The sequence below is a fragment of the Amphiura filiformis genome, chromosome 12 (genome assembly GCF_039555335.1).
Source record: "Amphiura filiformis chromosome 12, Afil_fr2py, whole genome shotgun sequence".
In the NCBI taxonomy this organism is placed as follows: domain Eukaryota; kingdom Metazoa; phylum Echinodermata; class Ophiuroidea; order Amphilepidida; family Amphiuridae; genus Amphiura; species Amphiura filiformis.
The window spans coordinates 47,538,210-47,555,046 of NC_092639.1; the positions used below are offsets into that span (position 1 = coordinate 47,538,210).

General features: G+C 38.5%; 2 protein-coding genes across 2 annotated transcripts in view; one reads left to right on the forward strand and one right to left on the reverse strand.

The window, feature by feature from the left end:
- Positions 1-1,859: 1,859 nt before the first annotated feature.
- On the reverse strand, positions 1,860-3,169 carry LOC140166862 (uncharacterized). The gene is made up of 2 exons (XM_072190350.1): positions 3,126-3,169; positions 1,860-2,412 (listed from the first exon to the last, which is right to left on the reverse strand). The coding sequence occupies exons 1-2, from the start codon at positions 3,167-3,169 to the stop codon at positions 1,860-1,862; spliced, it is 597 nt and encodes a 198-aa protein (XP_072046451.1).
- A 6,419-nt stretch (positions 3,170-9,588) lies between these two features.
- Positions 9,589-16,837, forward strand: part of LOC140166309 (short transient receptor potential channel 5-like) — a 46,203-nt gene continuing 38,954 nt past the window's right edge. Inside the window, exons 1-3 of the mRNA XM_072189728.1 lie at positions 9,589-9,844; positions 10,830-10,951; positions 11,489-11,596. Coding sequence (XP_072045829.1) covers positions 9,670-9,844; positions 10,830-10,951; positions 11,489-11,596 — 405 coding nt within the window. The 5' untranslated portion in view covers positions 9,589-9,669. The remainder of the gene's footprint in view (positions 9,845-10,829; positions 10,952-11,488; positions 11,597-16,837) is intronic.

The following is a 16,837-nucleotide window of genomic DNA, read 5'->3' on the forward strand; positions in this document are numbered from 1 at the left end:
TATTATGATTAATATTTGATACTGTGCAATATTATGTTTAATGCCTTAATTAAGTATTTGTTTAAAGTTTTGCATTCATTCATTCATGATATTTTGAAGCAGCATTTTGTCCGAGAAGTTGATTTCTGCAATTGGAGGCTTCCCTAGCTTTAATTATTTTAAACTGTTCTGCCGTGATCCAAATAGTGAGACCCACAGGCCTGAATGTGTCACAAGCTAGACGAAACCTCTGGAAAACAACTTTGAAAATTGGAACCTGCAATGTTAGAACGATGAACCATGGTAAACTGGACATTGTAACCAGAGAACTTGATAGAAATGATGTCAACCTTATTGGAATTTCTGAGATGAGTTGGACAGGGAAAAACGAAATCACCACTGGCAATCATGTTGTCTACTACTCAAGACACAAGGAGAGAGCATGGTTTTGCTTTCATTGCCAACCCATCAGACGTTGCCAGGTGTGTTCTTGGATACAACCCAAACGAAGAAGAAATCAAAACCTTTTATGATGACCTCCAACTGGCTATAGACAGTATTAATAAGAGAGATATCATTATCATCACTGCAGACTTCAATGCAAAAGTTGGAGGACAATTATTAAAGTACCAACAAAAATGTGATGGGAAACTGTGGCCTGGGAGAACAGAATGAGAGAGGAGAAATGCTTATTGACTTCTGCCAAGAAAACCACCTTATCATCCTCAATACTTTCTTTATGCAATACCCAAGGAGGCTCTACACCTGGACATCCCCAGACCTCTGTCCCCAGACTATAGTACAAGGAATCAAATTGATAACATTTTGGTCCAGAAGAGATGGTGATCTAGTTTCATGTCTGCAAAGACATATCCCGGAGCAGATTGTGGATCAGACCACCAACCTCTTGGGAAAGTGAAGGAAAGGGGGCTTTATAAGGATGATAACCGCCAGGATTATCGTGATCTGAGCAGGAGAATCCAAAAACAGGTCAGGAAAGATAAAACTGACTTCATCAAACAGAAATGTGCCGAGGTTGAAAAGGACAGTATAACAAACAACATCAAGGACATGTATAGAAACATCAAGCAACTGTACCAGCAAACCAACTCAGGCTCAATGTGTTGCAAGATGAAGCTGACAACATCTTTACAGAAAAAGAGGAGATCAAAACGAGATGGAAACAATATTGTGAAAACCTGTATGCATCTAGATGGAAATACACCTGAAGTAGAATCTGATCAGGAAGATGCAAATGCTGATACTTGATGTGTGAATGAAGTTGAGCAAGCCATAAAAAGACACAGGAATGGTAAATCACCCGGAATTGATAACATCCAGGCAGAATTGTTGAATGAAAGTGATGTTGAAGGAATCACCATCATCCACAAACTCTGTAACAAGATATGGAGAAGTAAAGAACATGAAGAATGGCCGGAAGACTGGAAAAGAGCAGTGTTTCTCCCGTTACCAAAGAAAGGGGACACAAGGGTATGTGCTAATAACCGTACCATATCTCTTATCTCTCATGCCATCATTGCTGGCCTCGCGAAGTAAACCACACAGACGACGCGGACGCATCGTTGTTAATCGGTGATGAACAACGGTGAAACATGATTGAATCCCTAAATGATCATTTAGATTGTCAGGTTATCCTTTGCGTATGATTTCCAACACGTCATCAACATATCTCTTCCAGAGATGTGGGCGACAGCTTTCCGGAGCTGTGGAAATAGCTTTCTGCTCAAGCCACTCCATAAAGATGTTGGAAGCACGAGGGCTGAGGGGGCTACCCATAGCCATGTCACAACGTTGGCGATAAATCTGACCTGAATAGCTGAAGTACGCAACCGTAGCGTGGCAAAATTTGGTGAGTTCTATTATGTCATCAGTAGTGAGAAGGGGTCTGTTTTGAGATCTTTATCCTCATTAAGTCTTTCTCTGAGCACATGAACAGTGAGATCAACAGGGGTACTAGTGAAAAGCGCCACCACATCATGCGAATTAAGGATCTCATCTTCCTCGAGAGTCACATCTTTAAGATCTTGCGCTAGAACATGGCGCTCAAATTGGCCAATGATGGGGTTCAAAATATCAGCAAGAGATTTGGAAACGTTATAATCTATGGAACCTGTAAAATCCACAATAGAACTAAGCGGCGTACCGTCCTTATGAATTTTGGGACTACTGTAAATTCGAGGTACATTTTCCGAGGTGGGGTACAGAAATTGTTTATCCGCTTTTTTGATTTTGTCTTCTTTTTCGAGCCTTATTATGTATAGGACTGAAACCAACTCTCTTTTGTGTTTTGGAGTGGGATCTCCATCTAATTTCTCATAAGTCTTAGAGTCGCTGAGGAGGGTGCACATTTTTTCTTGGTACACCGTTTTGTCCATGACAACCGTTGCCCATCCTTTAGCTACGTTAGTACACCTATAACAATGACCAAGGTACCAAATTCTGAATTTTGATGAATTTTTTTTACTTTTGCCCGGATGAGCAAATCATTGAATGAGCCTTTAAGCATAGATTGTCAGAGTGTCGATCACAATTCTGCACCAAAATTGGTGTCATTGATGTCATTGGTGGTAACAATATCCCCCCAGTTAGTTGTACATGTGAAACACACAAAATTTTACTAGCATTCCAAGTACTTGTCAATGTAAAATTATGATGAACTTCATCCATGGTATTGTCTTTTTTAAAGACATCTCTTGTTGATTTTTAAGGCGCCGTCCACGTAATGGATATGGTGCTAAGTAGTAAGATGTCACGTATCACGATGTAGTACACCTGTCCCGTGACAACACTTTAGCCTTAGTATTCTCATACATTTTACCTATTTCAGTCCGGAAATTCCATAAGCCAAAAATAATCTTCATAACCTCGATGGATAACACTATCAAACGCTTTATTGAAGTTGGTGAATGTGATTACTGTCGGTAGTTTATTTATAGTAAACCCCTTAAATCAATCTCCTCAGTGCAAGTACAGTCAACACAATAATTAACATGTCCAGCCAATTGGGTTAAGATTGCATGGAACTCTTAATACATGGATCGGCAACCAATCCCACAAGTGGCAACGCGGGGAATTGAACCCGGTCTGCCGTGGTGAGAAGCGAGTGAGAATACCACTACACGAACCCATCCTCTTTGAAGTTTTCCTCTGCATCTTTGGTGCCCGGCATTTTGAAAGAGAATTACACCGCACAAAATTAATCAGCTCTCGCTACAAAACGACACGCCCTCACGTCGTTGAATTATTCTACACCGAAATCAACTGCGGGTACAGGGCGTTAGTCCGACACGCCGCTAGTCCGACACGCCGCTAGTCCGACACTCCGCTAGTCCGACACGCCGCTAGTCTGAATCTGAAATGCACTGCACCAGTCCGACACGCCGCTAGTCCGAATCTAAAATACACTGCCAGTCCCACACGCCGCTAGTCCGAAAATGAAAACCACTGCGATAGTCCGAAATGGAAAACCACTGTGCTAGTCCGAATCTGGAAAACACTCCTTCAGTCCGACACTGCGCTAGTCAGAATCTAACAATTACTGCGCTAGTCCGAAACTGAAAACCATTGCGCTAGTCCGAATTTGAAAAACACGGCGCTAGTTCGAATTTGAATTGGGGAAAACACTACGCTAGTCTGATATTTGGACTAGCGCAATGGTTTTCAGTTTCGGCCTAGCGCTGTAGTTTTCAGTTTCGGACTAGCGCCATGGTTTTCAGTTTCGGACTAGTGGTGTGCTTTTCATTTTCGGACTGACGCACCTCTAAGTATAGGGAATTTGTGTTGTCGGACTAGCGGCGTGTCGTAGTAGTGGCGTGTCGGACTAGTGGCGTGTCGGACTGACTGAGCGGTGCACCTCATCAAGGGCTACTTATTTAATGTGCTGACTGTATGGTCTAAAGTTGTTCTACTAATTCTGAATTATCCATTCTGATTGGTTCTCAAGTGCTACTCAGATGTAGAATGGAAAGTTGCTCGAATGAATCAATGGCACGATGTCTACTAGTGATATACTAGTACTACACTTCCACCCCCATTCAACATTCTAGCAACATTGAGAACGGCTCTTAGCTGGATTTCTGCTGCTTTCAAAAGACTGGCTCGTGGTTCTCACAGTGACAAAACAAAAGCAAAGTAAGTCTGGTGTTTTCTGTCCATTTTATAGAAAGGTTGGGAGTGCCCTTTCCAGGGCAGGAGCGTAGCCAGCTTTCTTGGTCAGGGGTGGCAAAATAAAACTTCGAGGGCACAGACGAAAAAAAAAATCAAATTTAAGTATTAATTGCATATCAAATATTACACATATGGGAAGATTCCGAATTTGTAATATGTTATTTTGAAAGTGTTTGATGACGGCAAAAATATTAATCGACGGAAACGTTTACAATATAATCTCAAAGTTGAAAAAATAGATAATTTTGCTGCATAGTAGTCCCGTGTTGTTTGCCGCCTCGAGCCTAGTTTATTCAAATATACAGGACGACCGCCCGCTGTGTACGTCACTTCGAGACTCCAACCACAGAGTAGCTCCAACTTCTGTTATTTATTTATAAATATAGTCGAAGCATGCTGTTAGAGGTATCCTGTGGTTCAGCAGAAAATGAACAATTGAGCGTTCACGACCGTGCCCTCTACTACCTTCATGGTCTGTTTAAAGCCATAATAACATTTCTTCGCCACAAAATGTTAGCTTTTACTGTCAGATATATCCCCTTTTAATTTTGAGCCGAACAACTAAGGCAAAGCAAAGAAAATTGGAATTTACTACCAGCGCCGATGTCGCCAATACCTATCAATCCTTCGGTCGTGTTACAGCACGATCCTTTGTTGTGTAGATCACCGTCCCGCACGCCATGCACGTACTGTGTTATGAACATCGACTAATTTCCATCCTAATAATAAAACGACGGTTCCTGCGTTTTATTCAAAACCTCGGATTTTGACAAAACTACAGCACCTAGGGTCTTGATTTTTGCAGGGTATGTTGGTTTAATGAAGGACAATATAATCGTGTAAAACAACAGAATTTAAAAAAATATTGAGGGCGTCTTCCTCAGTAAATGTTATGATATGGCTTAAAGATGTGCAGTGCTATTCGAACTTTACATCATCTTGTTGAAGGCTTCCTTTACACTTTCAACGTCTAGTTGTTGGTAGTCTTCCAAGAATTACTTTCATATTATTTTGTTAGATATTGGTTGAAACCATAGTGTATCGCTTTGTCGGAGCGTACGTTGATGCTCATGACAAAATAAAAAGGAGACGTGGTAGTACAATAAAACACATTTCGTAAACACATCACAAAAGGAACCAACTTTTTTTTACAGAGCCACATCTGAAAACACTTCAAAATAATGCGTTTCAAATTATATCTTTTCATTCAAAATGGTCGATAGTGGCACCATTCTTGGAGTATTGGTACAATGAATGCGGTATTAAACTACGCAGAGCATAATTGGACTTTTGGCTGCTATTTCAATTTGCCATAGTTTGCCTTCAACTATTTCCCCATAATTTCCCAGACGACGGTGGACGATATTATTCAATGTGGCAACAGCCAAAAGCGTAAACAAAACAGACAATATGACGGCAACACTGCCTGCACGTTGGACGCAATTATTTTTTCCCGAGCCAAGATGCGTTTTTAGCTCTAATGGCCCCATTACAGAAAAAAATGCACAAAATATATTTCCCAGTGAAATGTATATACGAATCCAGCGAGCCAAGTCATGGTCAGGATTTGGTCGGACATCTTTGGGTAGCCGCTAGCACCAACCTGGTGTTTTGAGCGTCCAATTGTGCAAATAAAAGCCGCCTAACACCTAGAGAAGATGCAAGGACGAGGAGGGTTAATAGAATAATAGCTAATAATATATATAATGGAGATAATTCCGCAGGTAATCCCGTCGCATCTATTCATACATAGTCCTTTTGTTCGCAAGTACATGAATGCATAGATACCGGGTGTAGTTAATCCGATTATTATGTCACTTCAACAGCGAATAGACCATGTAGAAGCTAAAACTTTAATCATTCTTTTGTCTACTTGTGTTTTCGCGGAAGGTGTAAAACGGGTGATGGAATGCAGTTTAAAATTTCCGCCAAGGCCGAATCATTTCACATTTTGAGTGCATTGTAGCCGATGGCTACCCAACTAAAGGCTGCTAGTCAGGTGTAGGAATGCGTGGATTTGGATTCCTCTATACATTTTCACATGAAAATAAATAATTTTAGATTCAAAGAAAAAAGAAGAAGAATCGATCTCGGGACCCTCTGCGTGGGAGTCGAGACTCTTAACCATTACACCACGTACTCGCATTGGTATACATAGGGGGGAATTTTCAGTATATATCGTAACATATCGTGCGTTATTCATACAAACATTTCAAAAAAACAGTACTTACAATGAGGTTCATTGTCGAACCTCAACGGATTTAGACTGATAAAATAGTGCTTGATAACATGCATACACTTTTGGAATTATTTGAGACATTTTTGTGTTTTCGTGTAAAACCAATGACGACGTCAAAATTCAGTCAATCTTGGCCGGCCCCCCCCGATAATTTCCCACATTCTTCAAGCCCTGCCCTCTATCGGGGGCTAATTTATAGCTTCAGCTTATTGGATATCCATATTTCGCGGTTAGTGCTTCTTTGTAGCCCTGCGGGGCAAATTAGTTGGATATCCACATTTCGTGGTCAGCGGTTCTTTTTTAATCCTCATTCTTCAAGCCCTACCCTCTATCGGGGGCTAATTTTTAGTTTAAACTTGTTGGATATCCATATTTTGCGGTTAGTGCTTCTTTGTAGCCCTGCGGGGCAAAGTAGTTGGAGTTGGATATCCACATTTCGCGGTTAGTGTTTATTTTAATAATAATAAAAATAATAATAATAAAAATAATAATAATAATAATAATAATAATAATAATAATAATAATAATAATAATAATAATAATAATAGTGATAATAATAATTATTATTATTATAAATGATTAAAAAATCAGAGTCTTTAGTTCATTAGTAGCGACGTAGCTTGCGACACCATCACGGCGTCTTCATTCAGCGTAGTGTTTACAATCCTCCGGTCACATGATCACCCAATGGGAGGTCACGTGTCAGCAGATCATCGTAGATAGCAGGCAGGTTGTATCTCTATAGCTTCCCTGATCTTCCTATTCCAGAAATGATCCTCCCTGCCCATAACGTCCACATCGTCGAAACTGATGTCATGTCTATGATCGGCTTTGTGGTCACTGACTGCTGTTCGGGGGTGGTTCTTATGTGTTCTTTGAACCGGGTACGGGTGCCGAGAGATCTAATTGTCTCACCAACACAAGACTACACCACATTTGATGGACCTTGTAGACATTGGTCGACTTTTCCGAATTCCCTAATTGAAACGAAAATGGTCTCGAATTATGTATAGCTTGAAGCAAAGAAAAAATATAATTGAAGACGAAATAAAAAGACTAGTTTGCGTTTGACATCCGGTCAACCAGACCAAAAATGCTGTACTGCGCAGGTCAGCAACCAATCACGTTGTACCTTTACCCTGACGTCAGACGCAAACCAGTGTTTTTATTTCAGTCTTCAATTATAGTATAGTCTTGCATTGCTATGAAGCCCAATTTTTATGCTAGATGGTATAATATGTGACCATCCACCACAATCCGGCCACAAACCGAGTCGGCAAATTGTTTTCTGCGTTACAGTGCAAAATGTGAATAAAGATTCTATTCATAGGCACCTCAAGTTGATGCTACATTATATCTCATTTTGCTAGTGCCAGTCAAACAACTTTTAAACCAATCATTAATCCTATTGTTGAAGAGGATAATAAGCTTCTACCTGTGTATAGAATTCTTAAATAGCTCTAGTCTTTGTTTGCAAAGTGGTGGGATACAAAGCATTGTATTTTGTTTACGTATGTATTAACAACGAGAGGACATTCCTGGACCTCGTTGACTTGGGGATGATTTGAAGTGACCGCCAATTATGACCGCTTAATATATATTACCAGCAATGTGGAAAAAGAGACATATGTAGTACCCTTTTCCTGAAGGAGCAAATTTCAACAAACCATAACTCCGCTTCTGTATATTGTTTGAAGTCAAATTATATATCATTTCAAAGCTTATGATACATTTTCTAAACACGAAATAAAACAAAATTGACAGGGGTCGACTTTACGACCGTTTCACGGTGGACGGTCACAATGGTCAGGGTGACCATGGTGATATATGAGCATACGGTGGTTGACCTTTGACCTGTAGTTTTATCGCCATATATACATTTTTAGATAATTATAAACTCAAACTTTTTGTTCCTTTCGTAACTAATTTGAGATTTTTTTCGCTTCAATCAGAGAATATTGAAAGGTTGAGCACTATTCAAAAGGTCGGTGACGTTTTGCTTATTGACCATCTCATTACCGAATGATCCAAGAGCCTGATATGCGACCATTTACTTTTTTTGATCAGAGATTTTAAAAAGCTAAATTGTACAACTTGATCAGGCCATGTCGATTGTTTTATTCAACTTAGTCACCATCTTGGATTTGACCCCCTTAACCCCATCAGAAAAATTCACATCATGGTTCATTATTTGATTCAGTGGTTTTAGCTTAAAATACAAAAAAATAACATGAAATGCACACGAAATGACACAAGGCCATAGACTAATGCATTACTTGAACTTTAACCAACATTATTTCTGTACCTTGACATACATTTTGTTTGAACCAATTAAGCGACATCATGCGTGAACTCCCACGCGACAGTGCAATGAAATTATTATACATTATCACTTAGTATTCTGCGTCAGAATCGACTATACGAGGTATATTCACCAGGCACAAAAAAAATTCGTCAGTTATAGTCATCATTGCTGTTCAACAACCTGATAATTTTGGATTATTCTGAAATATACATTTTGTTAATTGGACTTTGCTTTCTCATTTGACACTCGCGAAAATGGAGCATAAATTGACCAAGATATGCGCCTCCAAACCTTCAAACCTCAAAATCAAAAGTTTCAATTTTAACGATTTTATATGGACGTTGACTGTGACCACTGATCAATACGGGATTTATGACGATGCCCCTTACAAAATACTGACTTTGTTTTACACCAAGAAGGACGCAATAACTATGACTTAAACATGATGTGGACATGCTTCTAACCACAAAGAAATCTTTTGGATTTTATAATTTTATTTTTTATTTATTATGCTTTTATTGGTGCAATACGAAAAATAAAAAACAGAGTGTAACATGTAAAATCCTGCTCCGGTTCATCATTGCGCCTGTTACATTGTGTGCTTTATTGATTGGCCCATGATGCCTGTGTGCAATACAACAATGCGTTCCCATTGAAAATCGTTGAAATTGCACCTTTTGATTTTGGGGTTTGAGGGCTAGAGGCCCATATCTTATTCAATTCTTGCTCGATTTTCACGAACAGCGTGTCAAAATAATGTGAACACAAAGTGCAATAATAACAAAATGTATTTTCAGAATAATCCAAAATTATCAGGTTATTGAACAAGGATGACTATAACTGGCGAGTTTCTTTTTGTGCCTGGTGTATAAATAAATATATTATAATAGATAATAAGAGTTTGGTCGCTTTTGTCAGGGTCCAACCTGGGCGGGCAGATTAAACAGACTACTTGAAGATGAATAACACTGATGCGCAGGGAGAATTTCTGAAGGCAGTAGAAATGAATGATGTTGCCAATGTCGCATTACTGCTACAATCTTCACAACGAAATGAAATCAGTTTGGATGTCAATGCAATTAATGGTGATCAGCAGACACCCCTGGTTGTAGCTATTACATCGAAGCATATGGGTAAGTACACTGGTGTATACTAACAGACTACAGCTAACAAACCAATGATAATGGTATATCGGGCAAGGGCAATGACATATTCAAATTAGAAAAATGTTACAAATAATTACCAGCAATTGTTACAGTTCACAATTAAAAAGAAAACACTTTATTGTACTGTGTTAAACATTGAATGAGTCGAGGGAGGCATGGGGGCATGTGCTCCCGAAGTTTTCCCCCTGGTTTCCGCCTCCCCCAGTCAGAACAAAAAATCACCGAAAACCTGCTATATTAACCAAAAGTGTAAACAATAATTTTTGAGGATTTTTTGCTGCAGTAAAATCAGCCCGCGTTTTTTGCAAAAATTGATTGATTGCGACTGAAACACGAGAGCGAAAACGAAATGCAATTGTTTTTACAGCTTTTGGTGATTTTAAAGGGTGGGTACAAATCCTTTAGGGATATTAAAGCAATATTGTAACATTTGCATAACAGTAGATTTAGATTTTTCCCTCAATGATTACAAGACATTATTTAAATTTCAGCAATACGCAGATTCGACTTATCGGTCGTATGAATAAAACGATGTATTGTAATGTTTTATGACAAATCTCAAATTTGGTCCCAACTAAAGCACCTAAGGCCTGGATTTGCAGTGCAGTACATTAGGCACTGCATCGAATTTGGTCCTATAGAACTATCGGTGCCCGGTTAGGTACCGATAACTCTTAACGTCACTCCCTGGAGATGTACTAAATTGTATCAAGCATAATAATTAACAGTTGCGTAGTACAAATGTTCAGGGTACGATAAAAGGTGCCATCGGTACCTATTCGGGCGCCGATAGCGCTATAGGACCAAAAAAGATGTTGTGCCTTAATACAATCGTGTAAAAATCAGAATTTTAACAACAATTTAGCTGTAATGGTAATGTGTGCTGTCAAACGAACTGTTTGACAACAAAAAAAGAGTGAAATCTGATGGATATAAAATCTTTCCTTTGCAGAACTAATGTCTTTGTTATTGAAACATGGCGCCAAATCAGACGACGCATTGTTTTACTGTATAGACACAGGATATGAAGCCATGGTGAGATTAATATGTGAACATCTCAAAGCTACATCACAGGTGGGTAACTTTAACTTTAAGGTAATAAGAACGCCTTTTTAACCCTAATTAACCGTAATCGGCGGGAATTGTTAGGTTTCTAGCACTAGACCCATGTTCAGAGTGATATATTTGGCCCGTATGGTCTATCATGTGCGTGTTGAAAAAGTAGACAAAGTCTAGGACTTGAATGAATAATTTGTGATGTTTCTGGCGAGATGTCAAAAGGCAATTCTTGAAATAAAATATTTGATATGAATCCACGATGTTATGAGGCCCGCCCATTACGAGCTGATCAAACTATAATTATGACGTCAATTTCGGGATTGGTATCAAGGAAAGAGACCCCATTCGTAACACATGTAACAAAATTACTTAGTTAGACGAGTGGGTTAAATTTGGTTTAGTCAAATAATTGCACAATGATCTAAAACATAACCATTCAGCTAAAATATTGGTATCATTCAATTGATAAACAGAAATCTACTCAATATAGCTATACAATGTTACGCGTTATTTGTATTGTTTTCAAGTTTATTTAACTTTTTTTGTCTTCAGGAATCGCTGCATAGAACATTGAATACAATATCAACTGATGACAATTTGAAAGCTGTGTCAAGTCCGTTGATGTATGCTGCCAGTGAAGACTCTCAGGAAATTGTGAAGGTATTAGCATCTTTTAAAAGCACTTCATGAGATCTATAATAAACACAGCCAAATTAAAATGTCGCCACTAGTTCCATTTTGATTAAATGGGGATGGAACTAGTGGCGACTTTTTAATTTGGCTGTGTTTATATATTAACACAGCATAAAATAGGAGTAGAAATTTATAGCCCTAACCGCCACTAGTGAATATTGTGCTAGAGTAAAGAGCGTAAAGATATATACGCTCATCGCGCATACAATCAATCAATCGGTCCAAACCGTTCCTGGTAAGCAGTATCTATTACATTATTATGCAGTCTACATGTTTTCTGTTGACAAGGGGCAGTCTTCAGTGAACGGCTCTTTTCAGAGCCACCAAACCTTTAAATTGAGCAGATAGGCGAGGTCTGCTTGTTTTCTGGTGACAAGGGGCATTCTTCAGTAAACGGCTCTTTCAGGGCCACCAAACCTTTAAATTTAGCAGATAGGCGAGGTCTGCTTGTTTTCTGTAGACATTGGGCAGTCTTCAGTGAACGGCTCTTTTCAGAGCCATCAGTAGGCAAGGGGCGGCCTACATGTCTCTTAGGTACTTTGTCCTGAAGAAGTAAGAGCTACTCCTGACGAAAGTTTGACAGTTCTAAACATGTCCGACGGCGAACCCGCTAAAAACCTACAAAATTGTAAACTTACTATAGTAATTGCAAATCATTTAACATGCTTAATAAACTATAGTGACACTTATGATAAAATAAAAGTAATGTAGATCTTTCAGGCCTTTGTAATGCATCTACCTCATCACATCACTATTTTCCACATTGTTTATCTCTGTTATGCTGATTATATATGTATTGATGATGATGAAAAATAAAACTAGACTGAGTTGTGGTCTAAGACCACAAACACAGCCGTGTTGTGACCCCTTAATGACCTTTGACCCCAAAATCTACGAAAACTCCACGGGCATTGCCTTATGTCAATGCATGTGTGCAAATAGTATCACTCTGCCATGTTATTTGTGACAGAAGGGACATATTTTGCATGTTTTCGTATTGGACCGGAAGTGGCCACTTAATGACCTTTGACCCCAAATAAAAAACTACCACATATACATTAGGTAAACATAATTCATGTGTGTACATACCGTCACTCTCCTGTTTTTCTTAGCTAATAAAATTTTTTGAAGGAATTTGGTTTTAGACCGGAAATGCTCCCTTAATGACCTTTGATCTCAAATCTGTGTGTGATTCATAGACGCTGTGTAATAGAAATGCATGTGCGCAAGTTGCATCACCGTCCTAAGTAATTTGTGGAAGAAGTAGCATTTTGAAGCTATTTCGTTTTATACCGGAAGTGACCCCTTAATGACCTTTGACTTCAAACAAAAAATACCACATATACATAAGGCAAACATAATTCATGTATGCACATACCATCACTCTCCTATGTTTTTCTTAGCTTATACACATTTTTGAAGGAATTTGGTTTTATACCGGAAGTGACCCCTTAATGACCTTTGACCTCAAATCTGTGTATGATTCATAGACACTGGGTAATAGCAATGCATGTGTGCAAGTTGCATCACCGTCCTATGGAAATTGTGGGAGAAGTAGCATTTTGAAGCTATTTCGTTTTATACCGGAAGTGACCCCTTAATGACCTTTAAAAAAAATATCACATATACATTTGGTTAACATAATTCATGTGTGCACATACCATCACTCTCCTATGTTTTTCTTAGCTAATATACAAATTTTTGAAGGAATTTGGTTTTATACCGGAAGTGACCCCTTAATGACCTTTGACCTCAAATCTATGTATGATTCATAGACACTGGCTAATAACAATGCATGTGTGCAAGTGGCGTTACTGTCCTACGAAATTTGAGGGTGAAGTAAACGTTTTTGACCCCTGTGACCCCTACTTGACCTCTGACCCCACAAATTTCATGTGACATGTAGGGGCATGGTCATTGATGATTGTGACCAAGTTAGGTCAAAATCGGTGTACACATGTCAGTGCTAGAGCAAATGTAAAGGTCGACAGAAGAAGAAGATCCTGTAAGAAAAAAGACGCAGCCGTGACTAACGTCACCGGCTGTGTAATGAATGAATGAATGAATGAATGAATGAATGAATGAATGAATGAATGAATGAATGAATGAATGAATGAATGAATGAATGAATCTAACGCAATACGGTATGCTATTATTTCAACAAATTTGTTGCCATTAACAACAGGGCTTCCTAATGCATGTGCCTTCATTATGTTCACGTTTTATACATTAACGTTGTGGTGTAAGTATAATATATTATTAGTTAAGTCAAAAAACTCAATTTGGTGACCACTCTCTGGCTAGTAAGGTTTGACGATTGATTCGACTTCCATGGACCATTTAGAAAAAAAATAGCATCCATGTCCCTCGCGAAAATCCCGGCATTTTTCGCTAGAGGCCAAAATCCAAAATGGCCGCCGCCACCATTTTGAAAATTTAAGTTTTGAACCAGAGCACCTATAATCATGCACAAAGACACTTTTTCGGAAGGCGGCAATTTTGTTTGTTTGTTTGTTTGTTTTTACTCATGAATTTTTTTCGTCTCACTAGTGGGCAAAAAAACTCCCATGCCCCCTGGAAATCAAATGGTACGCCCCTAATACACCCCCTTTGCATGCTTAAGAGGAATAGGATCCGTCTCTGGTAGTGCCCCCGGGATAGTTTGATGACAGGTCCCTTTTCCTTAAATCCGCCCTTGAACTGAAGTACTACAGCCCCCGGAATCCTCCGGGACTCGATCTCAGAGGCTCGGGCGGTTAAAGGTAGAAGATACAAAATGTTCTAGCAAGTACATTGCAGATATATGGGTTCATTTAGAATTCGGTAAATGAATCATAAACGTACCCCGTCCTTCGGAGGGGACGTTAATCCGTCGGTTCCATGTAAAGAGAGCCATATCGTACATGTATATTACAGCCAGTTTCGAAAAGACTGTTCACAACCCGTCCAGGTGTTCAAATGGACCCTAATGGATTTTAAACCTGAACAAATCAAATGAAAAAAAAAGTGCATCGATTAGAATCCCTGTGATCAAGGAAGCCAGATTTGAACTGGAAAAAAGTTTTAATCATGTACCTGCACTTAATCATGTTTGTGAAATTATGAATTTCAAATGCCAAATATGATTAAAATCATGCACTTTTCAATGAAAAAACATGCAAATCAAGAACTTAAGTAGGCAGTATAAGTCCTATATTGCATAGTCTATAATCTATGTCTTGTCTGGCAGTGACTGTATTGACTGTTGGAAATCTAGGTCAAGTGAAATTTAGTACTTTGTAGTATGTTTCATTACCAGTGAAACGAGTGTAATGTAGCTGATAACGACCATCTTGGATTTGACAAATGGGATGGAAATATAACATATTGTCCTTTTAGTAAAAAGACATACCATATATCACTTCGATACGGTACTTGATCAAAAAGCGAAGTTACTCATACATAATTATATACATTTATACATAGGGACCTAAGTATACTTGCGCGGAGCATATTGGCAGCCATATTGCTCACCATATTAATCACGTTACTCATACATATACATTTATACATACTAGCGCGGAGTATATTGGCAGCCATATTGCTCACCATATTAATCACGTTACTCATACATATACATACATACATACTAGCGCGGAGTATATTGGCAGCCATATTGGTCACGTAATCACGTTACTCATACATTTATACATACTAGCGCGGAGTATATTGGCAGCCATATTGGCCACCATATTAATCACGTTACTCATACATATACATACATACATACTAGCGCGGAGTATATTGGCAGCCATATTGGTCACGTAATCACGTTACTCATACATTTATACATACTAGCGCGGAGTATATTGGCAGCCATATTGATCACCATATTAATCACGTTACTCATACATATACATTTATACATACTAGCGCTGAGTATATTGGCAGCCATATTGGTCACCATATTAATCACGTTACTCATACATATACATTTATACATACTAGCGCGGAGTATATTGGCAGCCATATTGGTCACCATATTAATCACGTTACTCATACATATACATTTATACATACTAGCGCGGAGTATATTGGCAGCCATATTGGTCACCATATTAATCACGTTACTCATACATATACATTTATACATACTAGCGCGGAGTATATTGGCAGCCATATTGGTCACCATATTAATCACGTTACTCAAATATAGATTATCACGTTAAACTAAGGTTTCTGATTTAAAAAACAACTTAGTTGCATTGTTTAAAATGTATAATTTAGATCCTATTTTGAAAGTGATATATGGCTTTTTTACATTTGTCAGCCAGTTTTATAGGGTTTTGGCGGCCATCTTGGATTTGACAACTTATCCCGATAATTAAAAGTTGCAAGATATTTTTTTCTTCCATTAATTGCCCTAAAAGAGTTTGCCTTTAACACAAAAATTTAGCGAATTGACATAGTACTGAGCGATTTAGGTTCCGTTGACACAATCAATGCATTTTGAACAAAAGACTGCACAGTTTCCTTGACCCTGATAGAGACGAATAACTTTGTACAAAAGATGACACAGGTTCCATAATCGTTCGTTCTTTATAGTCTAGTTTTACGATTATCATACTGAATGTGGTACATTATGCTTGATGGTACATATCGTCACCCTCATAACAAAACTGCCTAAGTCGTTATTACATGTTTCTCATTTGCAATTTTGATTTTCGGAGTAATAAACCCATAATTAATCAAATATACAGCCGCATTCTTCATTAACTTGTGGAATACATCAAGAATGCGGCTGGATATTTGATTAATTATGGGATTATTACTCAGAAAATCAAAATTGCAAATGAGAAACATGTAATAACGACTAAGGCAGTTTTATTATGAGGGTGACGATATGGCAATATGGAACAAAGCAACAAAACTTACAGATGTAGGCCAATAACAACAAAAATCACCCACCACTAATTGCAATAGAAACCATTTAATCACCATTTACAAGTACAAGAACATATTAAAAGTCCCCCAAAGTAGTGGAACAGTGCCTAATTTGCATAAATCCAAAATGGTCGCTTATGCAGAGGTGAAATTTCAAATTTGGTCAATTGTTGTTGAAAAACGTAATGCAATTGGTAGGTCTAATCTTGCTTATGACCACCAATGTATTCCTTTCGTGATTAATACCCCGTTTACATTGGGCGAAAGTCGTAATCGAATTCACTA

Coding starts and splice junctions, on each gene's coding strand:
- LOC140166862 (XM_072190350.1), bottom strand. CDS start 3,169: ATGCCGGGCACCAAAGATGCAGAGGAAAACTTCAAAGAGGATGG. Junction 2,413..3,125: donor GAAAACTTCAAAGAGGATGG/GTTCGTGTAGTG, acceptor TCATTGTTATAG/GTGTACTAACGTAGCTAAAG.